This window comes from Saccopteryx bilineata, chromosome 5 (genome assembly GCF_036850765.1).
Source record: "Saccopteryx bilineata isolate mSacBil1 chromosome 5, mSacBil1_pri_phased_curated, whole genome shotgun sequence".
NCBI lineage: Eukaryota > Metazoa > Chordata > Mammalia > Chiroptera > Emballonuridae > Saccopteryx > Saccopteryx bilineata.
The window spans coordinates 39,829,166-39,856,541 of NC_089494.1; the positions used below are offsets into that span (position 1 = coordinate 39,829,166).

Here is a 27,376-nt window from a genome sequence, read left to right on the forward strand (position 1 = left end):
GCCAGGCCCCGGAGGGGCAGAGCATCGCCCCTGGTGGGCGTGCCGGGTGGATCCCGGTCGGGCGCATGCGGGAGTCTGTCTGACTGTCTCTCCCTGTTTCCAGCTTCAGAAAAATACAAAAAAAAAAAAAAAAAAAAAAGAGAACACAATGGGATTTCTGCTAAAATATTATATGATTACTCTGATATCTCTCAAGGTCCTACTGTTCTGTCTCTCTGACGCCACCTTTCTGATCTCATTTCCAATCCCCAGTGGTCACCCCCACCTCCTCAAGCTGGTCTTCTTGCTAATCTTTGAACACATCCAGAAACAATCTCACCTGTGGGCCTTTACACTGGCTGCTCCCTCTGCCTGAAACACTGCTCTCAGGTTATTTGCATACATAACCTCCCTCACTTCCTTTTAAGTCTTTAAGTTCTCTTTCACCATGAACCCTACACAACCATATTTATCTTGTTAGAATGTTGCTTTCTTCCAAAGCATTTACCTCCTTTTATCAGGCTATATAATTTACTTATTTATTTGTTTTAATGTCTGTCTCCCACTCCCACCCCTCCACTCCCAATAGAATGAAAACTCCACAAGGGCAGAGATTTGTGTTTTATCTAGTGGTATATCCCCATTACCTAGATCAGAGACTGACTACTGACTCATGGAAGGTGCTCAGTAAATAGTAGTAGAATAAATGAATAAAATGTTTTAATTGCTTTTTATTTCTAACCATCAAATTGTCTGTGGATCTTACTTTGAAAAGTAAACAGAAAATGGAGAGCCATCAAAGGTTTTTAAGCAAGAGAATTATACCAACATATCGGTATTAGAACCACACAGGTGAGAAGATGAATTAAAATTTGGAAAGACTGGATGCAGAGAGCTTAAAAAGTCAATCCATGAAAGAGATTATGAAGGCTATGGTTTTCCAAATGACTAGGCCTTCTTAACTGGTTAACTTCAACCCCACAATATACATATCTATAGATATATGACCAATGTTTGTGTAAAATAAACATAAACATATATGCATGCACACACAAATATATATGAACAAATCTGAATGAAAGCTAAGGACATTTTTCTATCATATGTATATTCTTCATATAAAAGCTAAGGACTTAGGTCATAGTTAAAATAACCATACTTCATAGTTTTCCTGGAGAGCCTCCGATTATGGTGCTTGATCTGGTACTATTTCCAGTTAGTATCCTTCTTACTCTCAAAAATTTCCTTGTCTGGACAAGAAAAAAAAATTACATAGTCATGCTACTTATAAAGGAAATATATAAATTTCTTCTTATTCAGGCACACTGACCAATCTTCTGAGGATTTTAATGGCACGGGTATGGAAGGAAAAGGTGACGGCCATAATTAACTGTAGAACCAACTGGGCCCAATGCAATTAAACTATTAGAAATAGATGATTCTTTAGCAAAGGAGCACAGCAACTGTTGCAGAAATAGGTACCACGAGCTTCATATATCTAGCTTTGGAACCCAAACCTCCACCAGGTTACCTGTGCTACTACCTTAAACCCCTATGAGAATTTTCACATGGTGAACAGGCTCAACAAGTTCTGCTCTGCAAGTCCTCCGCATGAAAAGCTGAGACCCAAACCCAAGACGGGAGTCAGAAGAGAGGATGGAAAATAGAGGCTCTTCTTCACCCTTGTGGCCCAGATAGCTAGGAAACAAGGAGAACGTGGAGTCCAGTCTTCGGAACAACATTTGTGTTCTGAACTCTCAGTAAACATCCAAGATTGGACCAAACACTAGACTTTGAATCTTGCGTTCATATCTGCTGGAGCCATGCATCCACCAGGTCTACAAACAGATTCTGCTGAAGCTGCTCTTCCCAGTCATTCGAGTTGTCTCAGGTTGTGTCAGCCCCAGGTAAATGGGCAAGTGTTCATTTCTACTGCTCTAAAGACAATAATAACACAGGCTTAGAACCATGCTAGACAATTAACAACTTAAGGATATTTTATTTTCTACATGTGTAAACATATGATAAGCAATCAGTTACCTTATTCTTCTATCTTCCTTGATATTTTTTCCATACGTATATTTTGTTTGCTTTTTTTTTACATTTTTTATCTTTGCATAATAATAAAAGACTGAAATAAAGCAAGGCTCAAAATGTGAGGCCAGGAGAGACGGATAAAGTACAAGATTCACTAATATGTAGGATGACTGTATAATTTATCACCTAAACCAGAACACTTTCAAATGTGAAAGGGGGTGTATTTGATTTCTTGACAACATAGGTCAACAGGAATAAACTGGAACTGTTGCAGGCAAACCAGGACATCTGGTCGCCCCATACAAAAAGGCATCCTGTGTGTAAAGAAGCAACTTCTGCCTCTGTTAGGTCAACCGAAATTCAAATACAGTCCTCTCTTTCTCATGCCAGGCCTGTCTTTCCACAGTGGAGTTGGAAACTCCCTATCTACCGAACCGTGCAAAACTGGTTCCATTTTTACCCAAGAAAGCAGGCAGTAACATGCTAGAATAGAGACCTGGGCCAAATCCACAGCAAACCCCAGGCCTGGAGCTTCAGGTTTCTCTTAAAGGAGCCTTTCCACAAGACAGACAGCAGCCTAATAAGAGGGTACACAGGTACCAGCCACAGATTTAACAAGTATTTTGAATGTTCTATCTTTTCATTGATGCCACAGCACACATTGAAACTGGACAGAGCCCAAAAAGCCACCTCTCCTGCAAAACACATTCCGAAGAAAGGCTACCCAGGATCTGTCCTCAACTACAGGTAACAACCTTAGTTTCTTTGCCTTTTGCTGAGATCAGTGATGCAAAGGCTTTAAATGAGTAAGAAAATATGTTTTTCTCCCAAGATCACATTACCCAAGTTAAACAGAGCTAATGCTTATTTTTATTGCCTACTTCCTGTTCAGAGGGGGTCAAACATTGTTCATGTTCTTCATTAAATCTAGTACTGTATCTAGTGAATATTAATTTACTGGAATCTTTTCCCTCACATTCACAAAGAAGGAAGACCAATTTGTCATCTAGTAGCAATCTGCAGTACATAAACAATCTACAATGGTGATAGGAACAAAAAAGCTCCAGCTGGCTTATCTCAAATGTTCAGAATGACTCTGACTTCTTCACAGGCTCCACAGTCATTCATAAAGATTCATTGCCAAAGGCCGCTCAACTCTGTGATGGAGGCAATGGTAAAGCTATCCATTGCGAGGGGTGGGGGTTGGGGGTGGCAAATGCTGGGGGTTAGGAAACCACCTGTCATAGAGAAGGTGGAAGAAACTCCTTTTGAATTAATACAGTTGCATAAAAGTCCTTTCTCATAGCTAAAAGATGAAGTCCTTTCTCATAGCTAAAAGATGCTATGAGTCCAAGGAGCCCTTCAGTGAAATGAACAAGAGCTAAGAAAGTCATGACTTTTTACCTTCTATAACTGGTACAATAATATTAAATTCAAAGGCATTTTTTGTTAACGTAACTGTTTAAACTACTTCATATAACCACAAATGAGGCCAAAATGGGCCAAAGAAATAAAACAAATAGTTCACTTAGGACTTTTTTAAATGTACAAAGAAAGAAGAAATTAACTGGCTAGGCTACTGGGTGGAAAGGTTATAATGTCTCTTTTGAGAGATTAAAATGATGTTTGCCCCACCTTCTACCCCACCCTACCCCACCCTCCCAACAGTGAAGTGGGTAATTTCTGAGGAATACAATGACCCTTTATGCTGGGCTGGGCTTGTGCACTAGGGATGCCATCTGTCTCCCACACTATATAAACAATCCCTGCAGGAATCTTCTGATGACCAAACAGATTAGGAACCTCCAGATTTTCACACCATGAATAATATCCCCATCCAAATTAGGCTTCTCGCTTCAATAACTCCACAGATAAGCCTAATAACTGATCCTTCTTTGTTTATAAGGTAATGTGTCCGTTTAAAGATACCCTCTCAGAACACACACCCATATGTTTTTTGTGTTTTGTTTGTTTGTTTGTTTGTTTGTTGGGGGGGGGCTTTCTAGGCAACGAAGAAATGAGCCCTTGAGGGAACAGAAGAAAGAGTAAAAAGAAAATCATACTTGTAAGTCAAACGATGAATACACTAAATATCACTAGGTCTAATAGAAGACTCTAATAATTACATTAGAATTACTTTTCTAAATGACCTAGAAAACTACTCGAGAAAAGATAAGTTTCCCACTTTGACAAAGGTATAGGTACAATGAGCACTCCAAGTGTGCCTGATTCTAGGACAGTGTAAGCATAAACATACCAGAAAAGCTAAAGCCTCCCGGGAAGTTTGCCTACGTCCACCGCTAACTAGGACGATCACCGATGCTTGCTTTCTCCAAGTTTAAGACCTATTGATCCCTTGCAACTCTGGGAGCTCTCTGTAGTGTCTCCAAAGACTTCCAACTCTAAAGGGAATAAACGTGCCTGTGAAGATGCTCCTAAAACTGATAATTATCAAGGAAAAACACTTGGGCACTGCTAACAGAGAAAAAGGCATGGCACGGAAGAGCCAGCCCTCTGCAGTTGCACGTCCTCGTAGACGTCTACGTCTAAATCTGCAGCCCCAGTTTCCTCCAGGCCCCAAACACCAGCAGAGGATGTTCACAACACACTCCAAATCAAAAAGGAAACGAAGCCTCCGCTCCCTCAAGTGATGCTCAAAAGACCCAAAAGTCTCAGCTCCCCAGGATAACCAAACCATGAGACACGTCCCAGAGTCTCTCGCCCGCGTTTTAGGGCAACAGAAGTCAAAATGTCAAATGAATGACGGCGTTGGAGCGCGAGGAAGGAAAACAAAGCCACCTCCGGCTGGCTGCCGGGTACCTGCAGCGCGTGGGTCCGGCGCGGGCCGCGTACTCACCGGGGTCTGCAGACAGGCACGGGGCCGCGGGGCGGGAGGGCTCCCCGGCAGGCGATCGGACCCGCGGCCCCGGTGCCCTCCGGCTGGTCCGCGCGCCGCGGGGAGAGCTGGCGGCGGGGGCGCCGCTGCGCGTCTCATGCAGCTCCCCTCCCGGCTGCGGCAGCCGCTGCTACGGGGCCAAGGGACCGTGCGCTGCCGGCCCCGTCCCCGCCACCCAAGGCAGCGACGGGAGACGCGCGCCAGAGCGGAGCGCCCGGCGCGCCCCTCAGCGGCTCTTCCCGCCGCCCTCCGCAGCAGGCTGGGTCCGCGCTCGCCTTTGTGCCGGCATCTTCCTTCGCTCCCCGCCACACTCGGCGCTCCTCGAGCGGCTCCGCGCCGCCGCCCACCCCCGGCTGACGCCGCGCCCCCCGCGCGACCCGCCGATCGTGTCGAGTCAGCAGCGGCGGCGGCGGCGGGGACGCGCGGAGCCCTGTCGCCCGCCCGCGCTCGGGAGAGCGCAAGGGGTCCGGGCGCTGCTAGGCTCCCGGCGGAGCTCGGCGTCCCCGGCGCGGCGCGTCCCCGAGCGGCACCGCAGAGCCCGGCCCGCCCGCCTCGCCTCATCGCGCCGCTCCCCGCCGGCTTGCGCGGCCTTCCTCCCGCCGCCACCTTCCTCCGGCCGGGGCCCGCCGCCCGCTGCATCCCCTGCGCCCCGGCCCTCGGAGGACGAAGGGCCTGGGCCGCTCACCTCCGGCGGCGCTGGCGGCCCTTCCGCTAGACGTGTCGGCAGCATCTGCCCGCACCTGTCTGCGGGGCGCTTGGCGGGGGGCCTACTGCACCTCGGGACCGGGGCAGGGAGGCGGGGAGAGGACGGTAAGGACAGCCAGACCTTGGCCAGCGGGACCTTCCTGAGGAAGGTGAGGGACAGCGGGGCGGGTGCAGCTGAGCCGAGGACGAATCCCGAGGCTGCGGAGGACCCGGAGCTGCTCGCCTGCGACGCCGGAGGACGGAGGCTTCTGAAAGGCGCCACGGAGGAGGGAGGAGACCCTCCGAGGTTATGCACCCAGGACTCTCCCTAGATCCCACCGAAAAGCTAAACGGAGGGTTGGCATGCCTTGATTTTACCAACTACGAGGGCAAGACGGTAAAACTCATGTCACCTACACGGGGTGTGGTCACGATTAAAAATGGATTGTTGAAAGCGCTCTGAACTACATTGCCTAAAGAGGGCACTACAATTTTTAAATGTACTATATTAATACTTTCAGCTTTTTACGTGCCGCTTCTGTAGCCTCTTCACTGATTCAGTCCCACTTACGGGAAAGAGGAAAAGCACTGAAATCCTAGGATGTTGCCCCCTATGCATGGTGCCTAGCCAGGTATGGGGGATGAGTTACTGAATTTTACAGTTAACTGTAGCCAGGTGGAGGAAGTCCCAAAACATTTTCCCCAAAATATCCGTAATTTGTATTTTTTTAAATTGAATTTATTTTCAATTGAGGTGACACTGGTAAGCAAAATTATACAGGTTTCAGGTGGACAATTCTGCAACACATCATCTGTACTGTGTGTTCACCACCCCAGATGTCTGTCACCATTTATCCTCTCATATCCTTCTCTACCTCCTTCCACCCATCTTATCGCCTTCCTACAATCACCACAGTGTTGTCCTGTCCAGATGCCGCGGACCAGCGCGGCTAGAAATTCTGGGTCTTGAGGGAGAACGGTGCAGAATTAAGAAAATAGACTCATCAAGAAAAGAAGATGGGATCCGCAGGCCTTTTCAATGCTGATGGCAATATCCGAGAGCCCCATAGCCCCCAGTTTGCTTTTATTATATAGCCCTATGCAAATAAGGAAGTCTTTGGTATAAAGTCACATCTGAGGCAAAAACAGGAACTCTGGTAAGGCATAAACAGGAATCCCCCTCACCATGCATAAGTAAAATCAACATCTGAACAAACAAAGGGTAAGAGGAAGGGCATGTAAATTGCTTCCAGTAACTTAAGCAAGCAAGTGAAGTGGGGCTATGGGATGAGTGCAAATACTCAGCTTCATAGCCAATATGGAGGTGGCGGTGGGAGGGTGGGGAGAACTTAGCCTTTTGCTAAGCCTCAAATTTACAAAGGCTTTTTGCCACTTGCAGTCTACCACATCCAGAGTTTTTTCTTTTTTGCTCAATCCCTCCACCCTCACCTCCCCATCACCACCACCACCACCACCACCACCACCACACAAAGCTGTCAACCTGCTCTTTGTCTGAGTCTGCCCCTATTTTGCTAGTTGGTTCATTTATTCATCAGATTCCATACATGCATGAAATCATATGGTACTTGTCATTCTCTGACTGGCTTGTTTCACTTAGCATGATGCTCTCCAGATTCATTCATGCTGATGCAAAGGGTAAGATTTCCTTTTTTACAGCAGAGTAGTATTCCATTGTGTAAAATGTACTACACTTTTTTATCCACTTATCTACTGATGGGCACTTGGCCTGCTTCCAAACTTTGGCTATTGTAAATAACACTGCAATGTACATAGGAGAGAATATATTCTTTCGAATTAGAGTTTCAAGTTTCTTTGGATAAATTCCCAGACGTGGAATCGATACGTCCTAAAGCAGTTCCATTTTTAATTTTTTGAGATAACTCCATACTGTTTTCCACAGTGGCTGCACCAACCTGCATTCCCTCCAACAGTGCATGAGGGTTCCCTTTTCTCCACATCCTCAACATTTGTTGTTTGTTGATTTATTGTTGATAACCATTCTGACAGATGGAGGCGGTATCTCATTGTGGTTTCAATTTTCATCTCTCTGATGCTTAGTGACATTGAACATCTTTCCATATGTGTCTATTGGCCATCTGTACATCCTCTTGGGAAAAGTGCCTATTCGGGTCCTTTGCCCATTTTTAATTGGTTTGGTTTTTTGGGGTGGGGATTTTGAATATGTACTCCCAGTGTTCATTTCTCCCCATTCTCTAATAACAAGGATTCGTTTTCCAAAATGCCCTTCCCCCTCACCCATGAGTCTTTAAGGGAAGGAAAGCTGAGGGACAGAAGATGATGTCTTTTGAGGCTTAGGAGGCAAATAAGACAGAAGTGAACTCCACCGTTGAAGCCAATCACTCTCCTCCTTTATTTCCTCAGGTCAGTTCAGCTGTGTTCTGTCATGTGTGACAAAAGCTCTGACTCTTTTACTCCCCTGGATCTTTCCATCCCAGGCATCGCTGATAAGCTATCCCACCGAACTGATGAGCCCCAGACATTCACCACCAAAAAAGTGTCTTATACAAACATGATATTCTTTCTACCACTTGTTCTAGACCCAGCAACACCACACCTGCAAACCCTTAGCCTCTTGTATTAATTAACCACTGTGTTACAATCAAGTTTAAACAAAAAAACGCATAAAAATAGAGTTAAAATGGATCATTATTGCTGTCCTTAGGTTAAAAAAAAAAAATAGGCCCTGGCCGGTTGGCTCAGTGGTAGAGCGTCGGCCTGGTATGCAGAAGTCCCGGGTTCGATTCCCGGCCAGGGCACACACAGGAGAAGCGCCCATCTGCTTCTCCACCCCTCCCTCTCTCCCTCCTCTCTGTCTCTCTCTTCCCCTCCCGCTGCCAAGGCTCCATTGGAGCAAAGATGGCCCGGACGCTGGGGATGGCTCCTTGGCCTCTGCCCCAGGCACTAGAGTGGCTCTGGTTGCGACAGAGCGACGCCCTGGAGGGGCAGAGCATCGCCCCCTGGTGGGCAGAGCATCGCCCCCTATTGGGCGTGCCGGGTGGATCCCGGTCAGGCGCATGCGGGAGTCTGTCTGACTGTCTCTCCTCGTTTCTAGCTTCAGAAAAATACAAAAAAAAAAAAAAGCAGCCCTGGATAGTTGATTCAGTGGATAGAGCGTCAGCCAGTTGTGTGGACATCCCGTGTTCAATTCCCAGTCAGGTCACAGAAAGAAGTGACCATCTACTTCTCTCCCCCTCCCTCTTTCCCTTCTCTCCCTCTTCACCTCCTGCAGCCAGCGGCTCAATTGGTTCAAGCATTGGCCCTGGGAGCTGAGGATAGCTCAGTTAGTCTGTCAGCCTCAGGTGCTGAGTATAGCTCTGTTGGTCTGAACATCAGTCCCAGACGGGGTAAACAATTTTCACCTTAAAAGCAGCTCTATCTTTAAAAGATTCTATACATCGAAACATTAAACCCAGTCTAAGCTGTCAAACAAGATTAATAGTAAAGTCATCCTAAAGCCTCAGGCTTGGAAATTTGTGTAAAGGTTAGCTTCTTACCATACTGCAATCCTCATTCCCCCATCACCATCACTACCTAATTTGGGTCTCCTCTTCATACAATCCATGACTGATTCTCTAGCCTCTTCTTGAATCATTCCCATAAGTAAACTCAATATTTCACAAGCTGGTTAAATCTACTTTGAACTGACCAAACATTAGAAAAATGATTCTTTATATTGATTCAAAATACTTCTTTCACCTCATAGGATTCCAAGTACTGAAGTACAGACTTGAGAACCACTTGAACAGTCTTTTCCAAGATCTTTCCATTAACTGCTTATCATATGACAGAGTGTCCTGAGCCGTCAGCAGCCTGGGTTACCTCCTCTCTAGGACTGTGCTCATGTTTGCGAACATTCCTCCTGAGGTTAGTGTCCAAACCACAGATTCTTAGACACTTAAACTTCAAGCCCCTTTGAACACCACAGGGGGAGTCCTAGAAGTGTGTTCACATGGTCTTATGTTTCTGTAAAAGTTTCCAAAGGCAAATATTTTCATCTCAAGAAACTGCTGTCTCTTTTCACTTTAACTTTCCTTGTACTGTAACTTTCCTTGTATCTGGAAGTATTACAATGGGGGCATCTTGGGGATCTGGCTAAGGGGAAGATGAGTTAGTAAAGTGGAATAAATTTATGTGATTCAAGAACATTACAGTCCAAAGTAACACTGACATCTACTATGGCTGTCGAAGGCCTCCTGTCAACGGGGCCACTTGGTGTTGTGACACAAAGGTGAAGGGCCAGAGACTGTATCAGCAAACAGATGCATCTATTCAGGACCCAGCCCAAAGTATAAAGGTAGTAAGTAGACAATTTTTGAAATGTAAGAATCCAGAACTAGAATGTGGAAAATCCTCCATGTTATCCTTTATATGTAAAAGAAATTGGGTATTTTTTTCAGATTTCACAACAGTCTTAAAAATGTATGTGACTCTCCCAATATTGAATTGTGGACTGGAAAGAAATTCTTCTAAACTAACAATAATAAAAATAAATTTCAACCAACTATGCTAGTGGAAAGATTGAACTATCTATTAACTCTATAGAGCAATATGTGAAAAAATGATTTTCTATGAAGAAATCAGAGTATGAAGCCAAAATATGGTGGACAAAGTTAAAATTTTTAAAAATTATGGTATTTTTCTGGATTTGATGATATCTGATACTTGTGATTATTTTAAATATGTAATATGATATTAAATAAAAGAGTTATTTTTGGCCCTGGTCGGTTGGCTCAGCAGTAGAGCGTTGGCCCAGCATGTGGAAGTCCCAGGTTCAATTCCCAGCCAGGGCACACAGGAGAAGCGCCTATCTGCTTCCCCACCCTTCCCCATCTCCTTTATCTCTCTCTTCCCTTCCTGCAGCCAGGGCTCCATTGGAGCAAAGTAGGCCTGGGTGCTGAGGACAGCTCCATGGCCTCTGCCACAGGTGCTGGAATGGCTCCAGTTACAGCAGAGCAACGCCCCAGATGGGCAGAGCATCGCCCCCTGGTGGGCATGCCAGGTGGATCTCAGTCAGGCACATGCGGGAGTCTGTCTGCCTCCCCCTGCTTCTCACTTTGGAAAAATAAAAAATAAATAAATAAAAATTATTTTGGTACCTTCTTTGTACTTGAGTATTCTTTCCTTAAAGAAAGTTCTAACTAGTGCAATCTTCAGACTTCACAAAATGTGGATCTATCCCCTATCTATAGTATTTGGATGTCCATCATTATATATTGGACTTCATAGAAGGCAGATGTCTTATCCTCTGGAAAATTAGGGTGCCAAGGCACTGCATCTGAACATGCGAGAGATGACTGAACATCACCCAAAGATCTTGAATTTAGAAGTAGAAAAAAATGACTAGATTGTCTTGCTGAGGGAGAAAAAAAGTGTTTTTAAATACAAAAATACATTAGTTTTCCATTTTTGCGTAACAAATTACCACAAATATAGTGGCTTAAAACAACAACATATTATCTCACAGTTTCTGTGGGTCAAAAATGTGGGTATAACTTAACTGGGACCTTTGCTCAGGGTCCCACAAGGCTGCAGTCAAAGTTTACTAGTATCCATTTGCATGTGAGGCCTGACTAGGGAAAAATCTATTTTATCAATTGTTGGAAGAATTCATTTTCTTATGACTCTAGAACTAATAGCGTCTTGTTTCTTCAAAGATGGCAGAAGAATCTGTATTTCCAATTTCCTAAGGCAGCTTCACAACATTAGGTTGTTGGGCAATAATTTCTTAGATAGGACACCAAAAGCATAGGTAACAAAAGAAAAAAAAATAGACAGATTGGACTTAATGAAATTTTAAATTTTTGTGCTTAAAATACCCTATCAAGCTGGACCAGGTGGTGGCACAGGGCATAGAGCGATGGAATGGGATGCAGAGGACCCAGGTTCGAAACCCCGAGATTGCCGGCTTAAGTGGGGGCTCCTTGGGCTTGAGTGCAGGCTCACCAGCTTGAGCATGGGGTGGCTGGCTTGAGTGTGGGATCATAGACATGATCCCATGGTTTCTGGCTTGAGCCTAAAGGTCACTGGCTTGAAGCCCAAGGTCACTGGGTTGAGCCCAAGGTCGCTGGCTTGAGCAAGGGGTCACTCACTCTGCTGCACATATAAGAAAGTAATCAGTGAACAACTAAGATGCATTTCACTTGGCTCAAAACTTCAACTAAAACATGATTCTGTTTGGGAAGAAGACTGTAGATAATGCTATAGCTTTTGGGGGAAAAAAGAAAAAAAAAAGATATCTTTCCCAGAAGCTGTATCATTACTGAAACCCGTGCCAGGGAGTTTATGTTGAGATATAACTCAGTCACACAGATTTAGCAGTTAACCTAAGAAAACTTAAAGTAAAACCAAAGAATAGAAAATATGTTGTGAAATTAAAAGCAAGGGTGAAATGCTAGAAAAATAATATAAAATATTTGAAAAGTTTAATATAATGCCCTTTTAAGTGTTATTGTTGCACTTTGTCTTGGGGCCAATATTATACCACATCCAGCTTGTCATTTTATATCAGTTTTCTCTGTATGCCAACCCACCTCCTCTGGAGAACCACACTCTACCTTCCTCTGCCCTGTTTTGTAACCTAGGAGACAAACCCATATGGACATACACAGACTTGACTTCTGCCCCTCCCACCCTGCCGCGCCCCACCCCGCCTCCAGCATTGGTGAAGATTGGAAGGTAAGAGGAGAAAGGGGCTTGACCAGGCGATGGCATAGTGGATAGAGCATTGAACCGGGATGCGGAGGACCCAGGTTCGAGACCCCGAGGTCTCCAGCTTGAGTGTGGGCTCATCTGGTTTAAGCAAAGCTCACCAGCTTGGACCCAAGGTCGCTGGCTTGAGCAAGGGGTTACTTGGTCTGCTGCAGCCCCACGGTCAAGGCACATATGAGAAAGCAATCAGCAATCAATGAACAACTAAGGTGTTGCAACAAAAAACTAATGATTGATGCTTCTCATCTCTCTCAGTTCCTATCTATCCCTCTTTCTGCCTCTCTCTGTCCCTGTTAAAAAAAAAAAAAAGAAGAAAAAAAAAGAGGAGAAAGGGGTGAAGTGTTTTCTCTCAACTCCTTCCTTCACCTGGTAATGCAACTACAGCATGCCCCTTTCAAACAGTCCCTGTCACTACTCCAGGCCTCCCTGGACTGCAGAACCCCAGTGCATTCCCTTTGTGCCTATGAAAATGTAGCAACTTCCCTTTCCTTCTCCCTGGGACTTCCTTTGGCTAGAAGCAAAGCCTGTGGCTGCTCCCTGGATGCCTCAACATTCCTTGTTAGTTTTCTTAGCTCTGCCCACACCTTTATGAACAAACTTTCTGGACAACATTCCATCTCAGCATGCCTTCTGTTCACTTCTGAGCTCCTCACTGGCATTCTTTTCCAGGATATTTTACACTTTGAGAAATGATAGTTTTAGATGCAAATAGAAGTACATTTAAAGAGATAGTCTTTACAGTTCAGATCAAAAGAGTTCAGGTCACAGAAATTAGATCAGTTTTCATCAGGTAATTTCAAACCTAGATTCACTGGGAGTTTATATCTCAGTTTTAAAGGTTCAAAAATTTCAATTTTTTAAATTCACCTTGAGATGACACAACCATAGGAAATCCATTCATGCTAAAAGAAAAAAGAAAAAACTTACGGGACACTGAGTTACATTTCCAGATTCCCATTTATTAACTGGCAGAAAGAAATCTCTGGCACCAGAAACTGTTAGGCCATCAGCTCAGAGTTCTTCTTCATGGTGGATAATATCATTTAAAGTCTCAAGTTACAGATCAGACAGTTACATCATTGTAAGCAGAGTTAGAACTAGAAGGTTGGATATTTTTAAGAGCTTTCACAAGAATTTATTTTTGACATACTGAATTGCCCTTTACACTTTAAGTATATGCTTACATGAATAACAAAAACAATCAGTACTCACATGGAATACTATAAAATAGTGGGAATTAAGAAGTTAAAACTAAGTAACAGTATGAGTGGATTTCACAAATGTAATGCTGAGTAAAAGAAGAGATATACAGAAGAGCGTATATTGTATGTTTCCAGCTCTATAAATACAAAGCAAGGAAAGCAAATCAATTCCATTGAGAAGTCAGGACAGTGGTGACTTGGTGTGGTGATGGAGGTGGGGGGTGGGTTATGACTGGAAGAGAGCCACAAAAAGGAATTCTGAGAAACTAGTGTTTCCTTTATTAATCTGGGTGCTAGTTACAAGTGGATAGTTTGTGAAAATTTAGCAAGCTATACATTTATAATAAGAGTGCACATCTTTGTATTTGTATTATACTTTAATTAAAAACATTTTAAAATTATCAGTCACTTGCCCTCTTTTGGACAATACTGTAGATCCACTGACCAACTACCACCTCCGCTGGGTATTCGTTATCAGCACTAAAGCTTCTATCATATTATCTGAAATAGCATCCAACATCACAACTATTAGCATCTCATACTCTGAATGTCTTCCAGATGAAGCAAAATAATAACACTGATCATATTCACAAAAAGTCTTAGAAATAATTTCTTAGGGCTATTTCTGGAGAGTTATACTGACTTTCTTTTAAAACTTTTTTTTTTTTTTTGACAGAGACAGAAAGAGGAACAGACAGACAGGAAGGGAGAGAGATGAGAAGCATAAATTCTTTGTTGCAGCACCTTAGTTGTTCATTGACTGCTTTCTCATATGTGCCTCGATGGAAGAGGGGGCTGGGCTACAGCAGACCAAATGACCCCTTGCTCAAGCCAGCAACCTTGGGCTTTAAGCCAGCAACCTTTGGGCTCAAGCCAACAACCATGGGGTCATGTCTACAATCCCACGCTCAAGCCAGCAACCTCGCGGTTTCAAACCTGGGTCCTCCATGTTCCAGTCCAACACTCTATCCACCTGCCCCACTGCCTGGTCAGGCTTAAAACATTTTTATCTTGTTTTTGGGGATTTTTTTATGTGCTGCTTGATACATGATTCGTAATCAGTTATGTGCCATAGTAGCTCAGCCCACACCTATTGAGTGCCTGTATGAGTAGTCTCCCACTTCCTTGTCATATATATTTGAGAATGTGTCCTGGGGTAATCAAATGCATGTCCCTACGTGAACTCTGAGAAAGGTGACATGTACTAAGAAAGGATTCTAGTGGCTAAGCAGGCTAAAATAAAATAAAGTCTATTTTTCTACCCAGAGAGGTGTCTACGCCAGTGCTAATACTTCATATTGTATCTGGATTAACAAAGTATTTGTTTAATGTGTGTCCATTCTTAAATGAAACTACAGAGCCACTGTCCTAACCAAGGGTATGACTACCAAAAGGGGCACACAAATCAACTGTCCCCACCTTCCCAACAGATGAGACAACTGACTGACTGCTCTGAAGGTATGGGACGAACAGCTATCAGAACCAACTTTAAACTTGTCCGCTGAGCAATGAGAACTTGTTTAGCACCTGAGCTTTTACCATCCTGCCAATCACGGAGTCCTTCACTTCTGAAAGTTGGACACACAGGAATGGATGCACTCCAATAAACTTGTCTCTGAAAGCCAGTAATCCACAACAGCCTCAGCCGAGTAACTACACTTCTACAGGTGCTGTCAGCCCACTTCAGCCTCTGAAAGTCTTCCAATCCTTAAATCCATGCTTCCGCAAACCCTGTGTAAGAGCAGCCGCCTGCTCTAATCACAGACGACTGGCTGTCCACCACGGCTCTCCCTTACCAACTAAGCAATAAATCCAGCTTTGTCTTTTTATCTAGATGTAGATTTGACTGGTGGTCTCATCAACCTCTGCCAGTCTTACATTTGACATTCTCTTCAATTTCATAATTGCTCACTTGAAATAAGTACCAATAGTATCAGCAATGGTTACTGTTACTTGAACATCAATTAAGCCTGGTATTATGCCATCTGTTTACATATATTTAGTCTGGATTACATGAGCCCCTATTCAATATTGGGAATAAATAGAGCTGAAATTATGCTCCCTATAGTAAGGGAGAGTTACGTTGGCCAGGCAGTCTCCTGGAGCAGAGCAGACGGCTATTTGAAACATCTTCTTTGCACTGATAGCTTTCCTTGGACACTTACCATCTCTCAGATGCCTTATAGAAGCAGAGATATTAGTCTTATTAAAGGTGCACTGCATAGAAGGGTATATGTTTACCACACAGTGGAAGAGTTTTTAACCCTTTTCCAGGTGATCAATTTCTAAGGATTATCTACTAGATGTTAAACTGGGAGAGTTCACTGAAACAAAGTATCCATATTATACCAATTAGTTGTCATAAAGTATCTCCCTAAATGCTTTTGGAGAAATGTACTTAGAAAAATAGCCAGGTATCATACAACAGCATCTGCTACCAAACAATAAATTAATATACATTTATTGGGTGGAAAAGAAAGAAAAAGATGAGGTGTTTCTGTACTTATATCAGAGTTCATAAAAGGATAAACTCAGGTCCAAAATCGTCAGTTCTCATCAAAGACTTGATGTTATGATGACTGTAGAAACAGGCCAGCCCAAGTGCTGGGCTCGGGGAATCACAGCGTTATAGCCAGCAGCCAAGGCCCTCTGTCAAGGACATCACTTTTTCTCCAGGTTAGCATGATACTTCTTGGGTACAAGTTTAAGATTCTGCTTTCTCTCCCACCTATGAAGAACAGACTGGTTGGACGTGGCCTTGTGCCTTTAATCTTGATCCTGTTGGAAAGAAATTACACCTAGCCCTGTTCAAATCTAACTGCACAACTGAGGACCTATTTTGTTTTTATAAATATTTATTCATCACGGTAGGTGGTGGACACTTTGGGAGAGGTTGCACTTTTTTTTTTTTTTTTGTATTTTTCCAAAGTGAGAAGTAGGGGGCAGCAAACAAGACTTCCGCATGAGCCAGACCAGGGTCCACCCAGCATGCCCACCAGGGGGTGATGCTTTGCCCATCTGGGGCATTGCTCCACTGCAATCGGAGCCATTCTAGCGCCAGAGGTGGAGGCCATGGAGCCATCCTCTCCGCATGGGCCAACTGCTCCAATGGAGCCTTGGCTGCAGGGAGGAGAAGAGAGAGAGAAAGGAGAGGGGGAGGGGTAGAGAAGCAGATGGGCACTTCTCCTGTGTGCCCTGGCCGGAAATCAAACCCGGGACTCCTGTACGCCAGGCCGACACTCTACTGCTGAACCAACGGGCCAGGGCCAGAGAGGCTGTACTTTTAAGAAAAAAAAAATAATTCATTGCTTTCCTTGCAATAGTTTAAAGAAATCTACAGATTAGTAAAGAGAGGAGCTGAATGAAGAGAGAATTTATATAATTAGAAATCTACGAATTCCTTAAGACAGCCCTGTCTAAAGGCCCTACCTCTTCCTGCCACCTGTTTCCCCAGGGAAGTTGTGCAATCGGTTTTTTGTCAGCTCAAGTGGTAGGCCATGGAACCTGCACTTAAACCAGCGGTGAGCTTCTTCCAGCTTAGCTGTTACCTGAGCATATAAATGTTATTAAAAGTTACAACAGATGTTAAAATTAGTTCAAGAGCCTTTTTACCAAGGTATTAAAAGACACAAATTCTGACTGGAAGGCCTTGCAACCTATTTGCATAACGCATATCCTATAGATGAGACAGTAATTCTGAATACGAAGCTAAACAATGCATGCAGGCCTGCTACCTTTCATACCTTTGTGAGTATTTCCTGGATGAGAATGAGGGAAACACAGAATCCAGGAGAAAAGATAAGACTAAAAGCACAAGATGGCACTGAAGATGAAAACAGTAGTTCAAACCACATTTTGAATTTTATTTCCTAAGACTAAATATTTCTCCAAAGTCCCTAAATTGTAAAGGCTGATTTTTCTGTTGTGCTTTATGAAAATAATAGAATTAATTACTAAAAAAATGGGCCAGTTCACTGTAAGTTGTATTTTTTTATTTTTTTTATCATAAAAGTATATTTTATTTAGCTCATAAGCACACACTTCTAAACTATCTTTGTTCTATTTAAACAGTCCCTCCAACAGTCTGTCTTTGACAATGAACTGGACTCAGTATTCATTCACTGTATTTGACAAATATTTACTGAGTGCTTATACACGCCTGCACTTTTCCAAGTATTAGGGATGTTTTGCTTTTTTGAAGGCTGCTTCGCATCAAGTCCAGAACATATCCTCTAGAACAGTGATTTTCAATAGTGTACCGCAAGAGTTTTTAAAACCTGCAATACCTGACTATTCAGCCGGGCACTGACTCTTTTCCCTTAGACTGTCAGATAAAAAACTGAAAACAGCCAACACAACTACAGCTGTCCTGTGGACAAATCAAAATTATACCTACTTTTTTGTTACGTCAGCAAAATAATATATTTTTTGGTGTGCTGAATTTTAGTAATTATTTCCCTATGTATAAGACGCACCTTAATTTTTGGGCCCAAAATTTGAAAAAAATGCATATTAACATAAAGTTATTGAACTCAGGTTTTATTCATCATAAAATTCATACAATTCCTCATCCACATGAAAAAGTGAGAAATGCAAGTAAAAAAAAACTACAACCACTGTAAGCCGCACCCAGTTTTTAGACCCCAAATTTTTCGGAAGAGGGTGCATCTTATACATGGGAAATACAGTTTGTGTGTGCCATGAGATGAAAAAGGTTGAAAATCGCTGCTCTAGAATAAAGTGACTGATTCCCCTCTCTGGTCACTCATTTCATGAATCGAACCTGGGATATTCAACGCTCTACTACTGAGCCAACCAGCCAGGGCCCAAGATACAAGTTATTTTGTTTTTGTTTTCTTTTTCCAAGTAAGAGGAGGGAAGATAGACAGACTCCCACCTGCACCCTTTTGTATGAGCATTTCGCTTTCTGATTCTGAAGTTGGAGAGAGTGGCGGGGATGTCTCTCTTGCCTGGGAGGAGCCCAGTGCCGTGGGAGCAGGGGCTTGTCTGGCTTGTTCGCTCTGTGTCTCCATCCCCTGGCGCTGCCATGTAACAGGTCCTCGAGAGATGTGCCACCGTGTCCTGTCCTCTGTTAGCCAGCTCAAGTGTACGCAGAAGATGAGGTAAGAAGATTGAGCTCCCCTTGCTATCTAAGCTGTTTTCAGGTCTGTGCGTCCTGATGACAGTGACACCCCCACCCCCAAACCAAACCGAACCCCACCTTTCTCCAGCACCTTTACCGGGAGTGGAGGAAAAGATGCTTGAGATGGCATGTACATCGTGTCTCCTCCTCTACGGTGAATGAGAAGGCAGCTAACATTTATTGAAACTGACTCTGAGCCATCTATCAGAACAGAGCAGTAGGTATTAACTCCCTGCTCTTCCATGGATATGCTGACAAAGTCAAGAGCGTAAATGCAACTTCCTTAGGGCCACAGTAAGTGTCCCAGGTGGCATTCCAACTCAGGATTGTTGCAGTCCATATTCTTTTTAATATACTATTTTGAAAGTCATTGTCATGTAATTTAATAGCTATAAAAGGGGAAAATCATAGTCAACTGATAGCAACATCATGATGATAACTTAAGCTTAAGAATCTCTGTTTTCTTATCCGAACAACGAGGGTGGGTTGTAGTGGAATAAGGATTTCAAAGATCCTTTCTAGTTCTTAAAATGCATGATTTTAAATACCTTTTAAAAAGCCAATTTATAGTCCTGGCCAGTTGGCTCAGTGGTAGAGTATCAGCCTGGCATGTGGATGTCCCAGGTTCAATTCCCAGTCAGGGGACGCAGGGGAAGCAACCATCTCCTTCTCCACCCCTCTCCCTCCCCTCTTACTCTCTCTCTCTTCCCCTCCCGCATCCATTGCTTAATTGGTTCGAGCACATAAACCGGGCGCTGAGGGTGGCTTCATGGAGCCTCCACCTCAGGTGTTAAAAATAGCTCAGTTACAGCGTGGCCCCAGAAGGGTAGAGTATCACCCCCAGGCAGGGGTTGCAGAGTGAAACCTGTTCAGGACACATCTTCCCTCCTCTCACTTGGAAAAAGAAAACAAAAACAAAAAAAACTTGTATCTTGGGCCCTGGCTGGTTGGCTCAGTAGTAGAGCGTTGGTCCGGTATATGGATATCCCAGGTTCGAATCCTGGTCAGGGCACACAGGAGAAGTGCCCATCTGCTTCTCCACCCTTCCCCCTCACTTCTGTCTTCCCCTCTTGCACACATGGCTCAATTAGAGCAAGTTGGCCTCTAGGCACTGAGGACGGCTCCCCAGCCTCCATCTCAGGTGCTAAAAATGGCTCTGGTTGCAGCTGAGCAAGGGCCCCAGATGGGCAAAGCACTGCCCCCTAGTGGGATTGCCAAGTGAATCACAGTCTGGTGCATGCAGGAGCCTCTTTCTGCCTCCCTCCTCTCGCTAAGAAAAAAAAGTCAACTTAAAATATTAGGAGAAAGTAAATTCACAAATTAATAGGGCCAACTTTACACTTCTAGCTATTGACTGAACAAAGAGTTTCCATTCTCATTAGTTGATGTCAAACACTAATGCATTAAAACCCACACATGCCAGCCTCCCCTTCTTCTATGCAGTGGGAGGAACTTGGGACTTCAGGCTTCACCAATATTTCAGCGTTCTAGTATCTCATATCAGGATACAAAATCTTAATCTAAAAATGATTTTTTATACTAGAGCCAGTACTTGGTAAGCTGCTGCTTCTTACCTGTTGAGCTCCTGACAGCTAGGGTAGTGCAGGATTTCACACTGACTTCTGTCTCAAGGGGACTGTGCCTGAGGAAGCGCGTCTTCCTCTACGTCCACGGCTCTGGCTTACCTCTTCTGACTCCACACTGGCTTCTTTCAGCTTATTCTCTGTTGCCTCTTTTCTTCAGGTGTCTGACAGTTTCTTTCAATTCCTGAAAACAGGATACAAAGGTTTTAACCAAGTCCCAATGTATCACATCGTACAAAGAGATTCAGTATTTGTATTAAATGAGCAACCAAATTATGAAAATACGACCTGGTAACATTCTAACTTCAGGTGCTACCCAAATGCAAGACAAAGGCTGCTCAGTTTAACCTACAGTATACGTGTGTGTCTATGATTATATATTTTGATTTTGTTGTGGACTCTCCTGAGAAAAAGGGAGTAGCATCCCTTTCCAGAATTGGAGGGACACTCTTCACAGCAGAGAATCTCCATTGGGAGACGAGAGCGGGAGGATCTGGGGGGTTCCCTTTCCGGGGATACAACGTTACGCTTTCCATTAGGCTGGGAATAGCCCTCCGTCCTGCAACGAGGATCTGGGAGGCCCCTTCCCAGGGATACAACGTTACGCTTTCCATTAGGCTGGGAACAGCCCTCGTCCTGCAACAGCTACAGGTGTATCAGCTACAGCGAAGAGCCAAGGGGTATCAAGTTCCTGAAGAGCCATGAAATTTAGTTCAGAAATCTTAATAACTAGTATTTTGGCTGTTCTTTAAAAAAATAAGTATCATTTTCATGAAGTCGAAATGGAGCGCAGGTGCCATATTGGAAGCTGCAGGTTTCTCCCTGGACACAGTGGAATGCCTGGCTCGCTCTTTCTGCCTATAGGACGACAGAAAGAGTCCCACAGAAGATCCACAGTCATCAGTCCCTACTGGGCTCTCCTTCCCATCCAGCCCACTGATCCCCAAAGAGCAAAGTCCGGTACATTCCCTGTGGAAGAGACAGGTGGGGAGCCAGAACATGACGTGGCAGCTAATGAGAAACCCAACAGTGACACACCAGTATCTTGGCTGGAAAAGAATGCCTGCAAGGCAAGGCATCTGCCCGCTTCCCTGGGACAGCTATGGTTCTCAGAACACAGGCCTGTACTACAGAACTGAGGGGAGACACAGGGTTGCTCATACAACCTTCATCCTCTCTCTAGTCTGAGTATTATTCACCCTAGTTGACGAGTGGAGCTTAATTTAGGCCTTTTGCGCCTTTATCATCTCCTTGTTACTGTTCAGTACCTTCTTTTTTTTTTTTTTTTTTTTTTTTTTTTTTTTTTTTTTTTTTTTTTTTTTTGATTTGTTCTTTGGAGGTCTTTATTTTAATTAAATTCTTATGCAATTGGAGGGTGACAACGTTTAGGTTTGTTGGGATTATTTTTCAGCAGCCAATCAGCTAACCAAATCTTCAGGAAACATGAATCGAATTTCTCTTTCTGCGGCAGCAAAATCATAACTCCCATGAAGTGCATTCCTTAGTTCAGCTGTGCCGTAGATTGCCCTTAGACTGTCTGTGTGTGTCTCCTTAGCTTTTAAGCTATTACTTGGTCCCAAAAGTTCCTTCCAGTAAGGGATGGCTTTATGTCTACCTAATATCATGGCAACAAGTGGTCCAGAACTCATGTAAGCTGTTAAATTGGGGAAAAACATTTTTCCATACTGTTCCGCATAAAAGTTGCTGCATTGCTCAGGGCTGAGATGTAGTTTTCTTCTCTGAATGATAGTGAATCCAGATCTGAGAATAATATCTTGTATCTCCTCCTCTTTGTCAACAATATCTGGTTTGATAATGGCCAGAGTTTTTTCTACATGTATCTTAGGTGGGGGCATTGATATTTCCATTCTGGCTTTTCGAGGTACAATTTAAGAAATTCTTGACATGTATTGACTGCAATGATATGCATCCCCCTCAGTTTGCAGTTCTCCGTGACGACCAAAGCCTCTCTAGCTCTCTGAAGTTTCCGCCACAGCTCTCAGTCGGTGCTGAATACTGCCATCGATCTGCAGTTGGTTTCTTTGAGGGATTTCTTCAGCTGTGGAACACAGGAAAAATTAGAACATTTTTACCTTCCATTTAGAGTAAAGAAAAGCATATGGTGGCTAGCTTTGTCCCTTTATTTTGTTCTTTTTAAAACTTTCTTTAAATAGGATGCCTGATTAGGCAGTGGTACGGTGGATAGAGGGTCGACCTGGGATACAGAGGACCCAGGTTTGAAACCCGGAGGTTGCCAGCTGGAGTGCAGGCTCATCCTGCTTGAGAGCAGTATCTCTGGTTTGAGAGTGGGTCATCGACATGATCCCATGGTCGCTGGCTTGAGCCTAAAGTTGCTGGCTTGAGCAAGGGGTCACTGGCTCGGCTGGAGCCTATGAGAAGCAATTAATGAACTAAAGTGACACAACTACAAGTTGATGCTTCTCATCTCTCTCCCTGTCTCTCACAAAACAAACAGAAGAAAGAAAAAATAAGGGAGGGTAAGTGAGGCACCAATAATTATGTCTGATTAACTGGATTAGTGGAGGAATACTCTACATCAGTGGTCCCCAACCTTTTTTGGGCCACGGACTGGTTTAATGTCAGAAAATATTTTCAAGGACCGGCCTTTAGGGTGGGACGGATAAATGTATCACATGACTGAGAGAAGCATCAAGAGTGAGTCTTAGACGGATGTAACAGAGGGAATCTGGTCATTTTTTTTAATCTGGTCATTTGTTAAAAATTAAACATCATTCAGACTTAAATATAAAGAAAACGGAAATAATGTAAGTTATTTATTCTTTCTTTGCGGACCCATACCAAATGGCCCATGGACCGCTACCAGTCCATGGCCCAGGGGTTGGAGATCACTGCTCTACATAATCTCCATTATTTTTTTTATTACTAAGTGAAAGACGGGGAGGCAGAGAGACAGACTCCCGCATGTTCCCTGACTGGGATCCAGGGGGCAAGCCCCTTACCAGGCAATGCTCTGCCCATCTAGGGCCACTGCTCTGTTGCTCAGCAACTAAGCTATTTTAGCATCTGAAGCAAGGCCATGGAACCATCCTCACTGCCCAGGGCCAACTTTCTCAAACCATTAGAGCCTTGGCTGTCAGAGTGGAAGAGAGAGTGAGAGAGTGAGAGAGGGAGAGAGAAAGGGAGAGAAGGGGGAAGGAGAGGGGTGGAGAAGCAGATGGTTGCTTCTCCTGTGTGCCCTGATTGGAAATCAAACCCGGGACTAATGCTCTACTGCTGAGCCAGCCAGCCAGGGCCCGATTTCCATAATTTTTAGCACTAAAAAACACAATCTTTCTTAGGACAGATAAATAAAAATAAATTCAACATTTGCTTTTAAGGGCATGGCTTTGGAATCGGACAGACCTAAGTTCAAATCTCAGCTCACCAGTTATTAGCCAAGTAATTTTGGATAATTAACTTCCCTAGGAAGTTGTGAGTAGCCTACCTCAGAGGATTCATATAACAGGTAAATAAGATAAAGTATAAAAAGAATGCAGAGCCTGGCACATAATAATCGCTCAGTGATCATGACCATGCTTTAAGTTTTTCTCTTCCTTTCTGTCATTTGTGACCCCATGTCTGGAGAAGTGAAAATAAATTATATGATAGTTTATATGAATATTTATCAGTTATTAACTATCACTGCATCAGTTTTTATAATATCTCTTTAAGAACAAAGAGATAATAACTTGTTTAGTGGAAAAACTGCATAGTAATTACAATTAAAAACAAGACAACAGGCCTAAAATGGAGTCACTTATGCTACATCACCTAACAGACTTCATTACAGTTTCAGCTCTCCCAGAAACAGACACTTGAGCCAGTCAATTAGGATCACCTGATCAATACTAGTTTGGTGATCTCCCCGGGAACCCCCACTATGCTGTGAGGGATAATCACTTTGCAATAACAACCAGCTTTTTTGCCTGCTCTAACTTCCTTGTGCCTGCTCTCTTCTATAGCTCTTCTACAGCTCTTTAGAACTTTCTATCTGCTAGATTGGATGCTGCCTGATTTGAATTGATTTTTCTCAAATCAACTCTTAAAAGACCAACTAAGGCATATTAAAATTTTTAACAGTTCTAGTAACAGAAGAGGGGACCGGAAGAGAACCTGGGAGCCCCAGGAGCGATGAGCAACCAGGCGCAGGTCCCCATTGAGCTCCCTGTCTCTCCCATGCAGCTGGAGGTCACAGGCACAGGAAAGCCCTCTCAGGTTCTAGCTCCACAGCTTTTGCATGATGAGCTTTCAGACTTTATTTGAGCATTTCTTTTTTTTTTTTTTAATAAATTTTTATTAATGGTAATGGGATGACATTAATAAATCAGGGTACATATATTCAAAGAAAACATGTCTAGGTTATTTTGTCATCAAATTATGTTGCAAACCCCTCGCCCAAAGTCAGATTGTCCTCCGTCACCCTCCATCTAGTTCTCTGTGCCCCTTCCCCTCCCCCTAACTCTCTCCCTCCCTCCCTCCCATGTCCTCCCTCCCCCCCCACCCCTGGTAACCACCACACTCTTGTCCATGTCTCTTAGTCTCATTTTTATGTTCCACCCATGTATGGAATCATGTAGTTCTTGTTTTTTTCTGATTTACTTATTTCACTCCTTATAATGTTATCAAGATCCCACCATTTTGCTGTAAATGATCTGATGTCATCATTTCTTATGGCTGAGTAGTATTCCATAGTATATATGTGCCACATCTTCTTTATCCAGTCTTCTATTGAAGGGCTTTTTGGTTGTTTCCATGTCTTGGCCACTGTGAACAGTGCTGCAATGAACATGGGGCTACATGTGTCTTCACGTATCAATGTTTCTGAGGTTTTGGGGTATATACCCAGTAGAGGGATTGCTGGGTCATAAGGTAGTTCTATTTGCAGTTTTTTGAGGAACCACCATACTTTCCTCCATAATGGTTGTACTACTTTACAGTCCCACCAACAGTGAATGAGGGTTCCTTTTTCTCCACAGCCTCTCCAACATTTGCTATTACCCGTCTTGTTGATAATAGCTAATCTAACAGGAGTGAGGTGGTATCTCATTGTAGTTTTGATTTGCATTTCTCTAATAACTAATGAAGCTGAGCATCTTTTCATATATCTGTTGGCCATTTGTATCTCTTCCTGGGAGAAGTGTCTGTTCATGTCCTCTTCCCATTTTTTTATTGGATTGTTTGTTTGTTGTTGAGTTTTATGAGTTCTTTGTAAATTTTGGATATTAGGCCCTTATCTGAGCTGTCGTTTGAAAATATCAGTTCCCATATAGTTGGCTGTCTGTTTATTTTGATATCAGTTTCTCTTGCTGAGCAAAAACTTTTAATTCTGATGTAGTCCCATTCATTTATCTTTGCCTTCACTTCTCTTGCCATTGGAGTCAAGTTCATAAAATGTTCTTTAAAACCCAGGTCCATGATTTTAGTACCTATGTCTTCTTCTATGTACTTTATTGTTTCAGGTCTTATATTTAGGTCTTTGATCCATTTTGAATTAATTTTAGTACACGGGGACAGGCTGTAGTCGAGTTTCATTCTTTTGCATGTGGCTTTCCAGTTTTCCCAACACCATTTGTTGAAGAGGCTTTCTTTTCTCCATTGTGTGTTGTTGGCCCCTTTATCAAAGATTATTTGACCATATATATGTGGTTTTATTTCTGGGCTTTCTATTCTGTTCCATTGGTCTGAGTGTCTATTTTTTTGCCAATACCATGCTGTTTTGATTATCGTGGCCCTATAATATAGTTTAAAGTCAGGTATTGTAATGCCCCCAGCTTCATTCTTTTTCCTTAGGATTGTTTTGGCTATTCGGGGTTTTTTATAGTTCCATATAAATCTGATGATTTTTTGTTCCATTTCTTTAAAAAATCTCATAGGGATTTTGATGGGAATTGCATTAAATTTGTATATTGCTTTGGGTAATATGGCCATTTTGATTATATTTATTCTTCCTATCCAAGAACAAGGAATATTTTTCCATCTCATTTTATCTTTTTCGATTTCCCTTAACAATGCTTTGTAATTTTCATTATATAGGTCCTTTACGTTCTTTGTTATGTTTATTCCTAGGTATTTTATTTTTTTTGTTGCAATCGTGAAGGGGATTATTTTTTTGAGTTTGTTTTCTAATATTTCATTGTTGGCATATAGAAAGGCTATGGACTTTTGTATGTTAATTTTGTATCCTGCGACCTTACTGTATTGGTTTATTGTTTCTAATAATCTTTTTGTGGAGTCCTTTGGGTTTTCGATGTATAGGATCATATCATCAGCAAAAAGTGATAGCTTCACTTCTTCTTCTCCGATATGGATGCCTTTTATTTCTTTGTCTTGTCTGATTGCTCTGGCCAGAACTTCTAGCACCACGTTGAATAAGAGTGGAGAGAGTGGACAACCCTGTCTTGTTCCTGATTTAAGGTAGAAAGTCCTCAGTTTTATGCCGTTTAATAGGATGTTGGCTGATGGTTTATCATATATGGCCTTTATCATGTTGAGATATTTTCCTTCTATACCTATTTTGTTGAGAGTCTTAAACATAAAATTGTGTTGTATTTTATCAAAAGCCTTTTCTGCATCTATTGATAAGATCATGTGGTTTTTGTTCTTTGTTTTGTTGATATGGTGTATTACGTTAACCGTTTTGCGTATGTTGAACCATCCTTGAGATTCTGGGATGAATCCCACTTGATCATGATGTATTATTTTTTTAATATGTTGTTGTATTCGGTTTGCCAGTATTTTGTTTAGTATTTTAGCATCTGTATTCATTAGAGATATTGGTCTGTAGTTTTCTTTCTTTGTGCCATCCTTGCCAGGTTTTGGTATGAGGGTTATGTTGGCCTCATAAAATGTGTTTGGAAGTATTGCTTCTTCTTCAATTTTTTGGAAGACTTTGAGTAGAATAGGAACCAAGTCTTCTTTGAATGTTTGATAGAATTCACTAGTATAACCGTCTGGGCCTGGACTTTTATTTTTGGGGAGGTTTTTAATAGTTTTTTCTATTTCCTCCCTGCTGATTGGTCTGTTTAGGCTTTCTGCTACTTCATGACTCAGTCTAGGAAGGTTGTATTGTTCTAGGAATTTA

The 27,376-nt window shown here is 43.0% G+C and overlaps 2 protein-coding genes, 1 non-coding gene and 2 pseudogenes across 7 annotated transcripts in view; 2 read left to right on the top strand and 3 right to left on the bottom strand.

Moving 5' to 3' along the window:
- The window catches only part of HECW2 (HECT, C2 and WW domain containing E3 ubiquitin protein ligase 2), a 438,960-nt gene extending 433,085 nt beyond the window's left edge, over positions 1-5,875 (bottom strand). The window contains exon 1 of one of the 3 annotated variants that reach the window (XM_066232561.1): positions 5,739-5,875. The gene's annotated coding sequence lies outside the window, so the exon portion shown is untranslated. The other 2 variants (XM_066232560.1, XM_066232559.1) reach the window with 2 other exon arrangements.
- Positions 4,645-8,199, top strand: LOC136306209 (collagen alpha-1(I) chain-like). 3 transcript variants are annotated; one of them, XM_066232569.1, is made up of 3 exons: positions 4,645-5,993; positions 6,118-6,228; positions 8,000-8,199. In XM_066232569.1, exon 1 carries the CDS (start codon positions 4,777-4,779, stop codon positions 5,926-5,928), a length of 1,152 nt encoding a protein of 383 aa, XP_066088666.1. In that variant the 5' UTR covers positions 4,645-4,776; the 3' UTR covers positions 5,929-5,993; positions 6,118-6,228; positions 8,000-8,199. The 3 variants fall into 3 exon arrangements, with proteins under 3 accessions (XP_066088666.1, XP_066088665.1, XP_066088664.1); XM_066232568.1 differs by lacking the exon at positions 6,118-6,228 and adding an exon at positions 6,528-6,753; XM_066232567.1 differs by lacking the exon at positions 6,118-6,228 and having other exon boundaries at positions 8,000-8,198.
- Positions 8,200-8,318: 119 nt separating this feature from the next.
- On the top strand, positions 8,319-8,394 carry TRNAT-GGU (transfer RNA threonine (anticodon GGU)). The gene has a single exon. It is a non-coding gene; the product is annotated as a tRNA-Thr (tRNA).
- Positions 8,395-16,209: 7,815 nt separating this feature from the next.
- Positions 16,210-27,376, bottom strand: part of LOC136306459 (coiled-coil domain-containing protein 150-like) — a 39,600-nt pseudogene continuing 28,433 nt past the window's right edge.
- LOC136306201 (nucleoside diphosphate kinase homolog 5 pseudogene) lies at positions 21,685-22,202 on the bottom strand (annotated as a pseudogene).

What these genes read in the sequence shown, in the direction of transcription:
- LOC136306209 (XM_066232569.1), top strand. Translation starts at nt 4,777, where the DNA reads ATGACGGCGTTGGAGCGCGAGGAAGGAAAACAAAGCCACCTCCGGCTG.